A 2,206-nucleotide genomic window follows, 5' to 3' on the forward strand; every position below is an offset into this window, starting at 1 on the left:
TTGCTGCTGCTGCTGCTGCTGCTGGATCGCCTATAGCACCTGTTTGTGCGGCGCCATTCATGATTCGCTGCTGCTGCTGCTGCTGCTGCTGCTCTAGTTGCTGTTGCTGTTGCTGGCGCTGTGGGTGTTGCTGCTGCTGCTGCTGCTGCTGCTGCTGCTGCTGCTGCTGGCAGCAGAAGGTCTCCCATGGTGACGGCGGGAGCGCAGCATAGCAGCAAGGGCACTTCCGCTGCTGCGCTGCATCTGCTGTTGCTGCTGCTGCAATTGCTGCTGCTGCTGCTGCTGCTTCTGCTGCTGATGGTGCTGCTGCTGCTGCTGCTGCTGCTGGTTTGGCTGCTTCCGCCGCCGCAGCTGTTCTCGCGTTCTGCCTCAGCGTTTCTCCTTGCTGCTGCTGCTGCTGCTGTTGCTGCTGCTGCTGCTGCTGTTGCTGCTGCTGCTGCTGTTTCTGCTGCTGCTGCTGCTGTTGCTGCTGCTTCTGTTGGTGGCGGTGTGTGTTGTTGTGTGTGTTGTGTATTTGCTGGAGTGTCGATATTTGTTGCTGCTGCTGCTGCTGCTGCTGCTCGTGCTGCAGCAGCAACTGGCATGCAGGTATATTAAGGGGAAAGACAATCTGCTGCTGAAACGCAGCAGCAACAAACGGGAACTGCAGCGGCGTTTTGGGGCTGCATGCGCCCCAGAAGGAGTGGAAAGCAGCAGCAACAAAAACAAATAAATAATAAAATGTTTTTTCTGCTGCTGCAGCAGACAAGCAGCAGCAAAAGAACGAAGACACATCGTGACGCAGCAGCAACCACTGATACAGCCACGCAGATATATTTATTAATGTTATTCCGAATGAATAGCTGCAGCAACCGCTGCTGCTGCTGCTGCTGTTGCTGCTGCTGCTGTTGCTGTTGCTGCTGCTGTCAATCCCACTGCTACTATCCACGTTGCTGCCGCCTTCTCCACCGCCACCACCACCACTGCCCCTGCTGCTGCTGCTGCTGCTGCTGCTGCTGCTGCTGCTGCTGCTGCTGCTGCTGCTGCATTGCTGCACCATCTGCTGCGCGAGAAGAGGAAAGTTGCAGCAGAGAAAAAGCAGACAGCGCAGCCCCAGCAGCCCGCAGCCCCGAAAGTCAGTAGACGGGTCCTCCCCCTATACACACACAAACACCAGCAGCAGCAGCAGCAGCAGCAGCAGCAGCAGCAGCAGCAGCAGCAGCAGCAGCAGCAGGAGCAGCAGCAGGAACAGCAGGGATGAGAGCAGCAAGTGTAGGAGCAGAAGCAGCAGCAGCAGAAACAGCAGCAGCAGCAGCAACAGCAAAATCTGCAGCAACTGCAGCAGCAGCAACCAAACCAGCAGCAGCAGCAGCAGCAACAAAACAACAACAACCACCACCACCACCACCAACAGCAGCAGCAGCAGCAGCAGCAGCAGCAGCAGACCTGAAACCCCAGCAGCTTCCAGTCTTTAGATACGGGGCGGGTGAGGGGCCTCGTCGGCATAGCAAGGGCCCAAAGAGCAGCAAACAGCTGCTCGTGCTGCTGCTGCTGCACCTCCTGCTGCTGCAGCAGCTGCAGCAGCTGACGGCTAAATATTAAACCCCGCATTGCACTCACAGGACGCGACAGACCTGCACATACACCAGAAACACCAGCAGCAGCAGCAGCAGCAGCAGCAGCAGCAGCAGCATCAATTACACTGTCAGATGCAGCAGCAAAAACCAGCAGCAGCAGCAGCAGCAGCAGCAGCAAATGATGCAGCAGCAGCAGCCTTCTGCTGACGCTGTTGCTGTGCTTCGTTTCTACCACCACCAGCAACAAAAGCAGCAGCAGCATCAGCACAGCAGCAACAGCAGCAGCAGCAGCAGCACAGCATCAGCACAGCAGCAGCAGCAGCAGCAGCAGCAGCAGCAGCAGGAGAGTGAGTTACTGTAAGCGAGTTGCTGTTTGCCTGTGATTCGTTTGCTGCTGCAGATACAGCCCACGGCCTGCTGGAAGGAGCAGCAGCAGCGCAGCCGTGCTGCATCTGCTTCGTCCAGCTGCTCTCTCCCTGCTGCTGCTGCTGCTGCTGCTGCTGTTGCTGTTGCTGCTGCTGTTGGTTGCTGCTGCTGGTTGCTGCTGCTGCTGCACTTGAGGCTGCAGCAGCACACCTCTAATTCTGCTTCCCACGGCATTCTATATGCATTCTTGCTGCTGCTGCTGCTGCTGCTGCTGCTGCTGCTGT

General features: G+C 57.5%; 1 protein-coding gene across 1 annotated transcript in view; it reads right to left on the reverse strand.

Moving 5' to 3' along the window:
- EMH_0012960 (uncharacterized protein) overlaps nt 1-2,206 on the reverse strand; it is a gene marked incomplete at both ends in the record, with an annotated part of 5,948 nt that overhangs the window by 1,384 nt on the left and 2,358 nt on the right. Inside the window, 3 exons of the mRNA XM_013499687.1 lie at nt 40-1,135; nt 1,426-1,613; nt 1,913-2,204. Coding sequence (XP_013355141.1) covers nt 40-1,135; nt 1,426-1,613; nt 1,913-2,204 — 1,576 coding nt within the window. The remainder of the gene's footprint in view (nt 1-39; nt 1,136-1,425; nt 1,614-1,912; nt 2,205-2,206) is intronic.

The sequence above is a fragment of the Eimeria mitis genome, genomic scaffold (assembly GCF_000499745.2).
Source record: "Eimeria mitis Houghton genomic scaffold, Emh_scaff456, whole genome shotgun sequence".
In the NCBI taxonomy this organism is placed as follows: Eukaryota; Apicomplexa; class Conoidasida; order Eucoccidiorida; family Eimeriidae; genus Eimeria; species Eimeria mitis.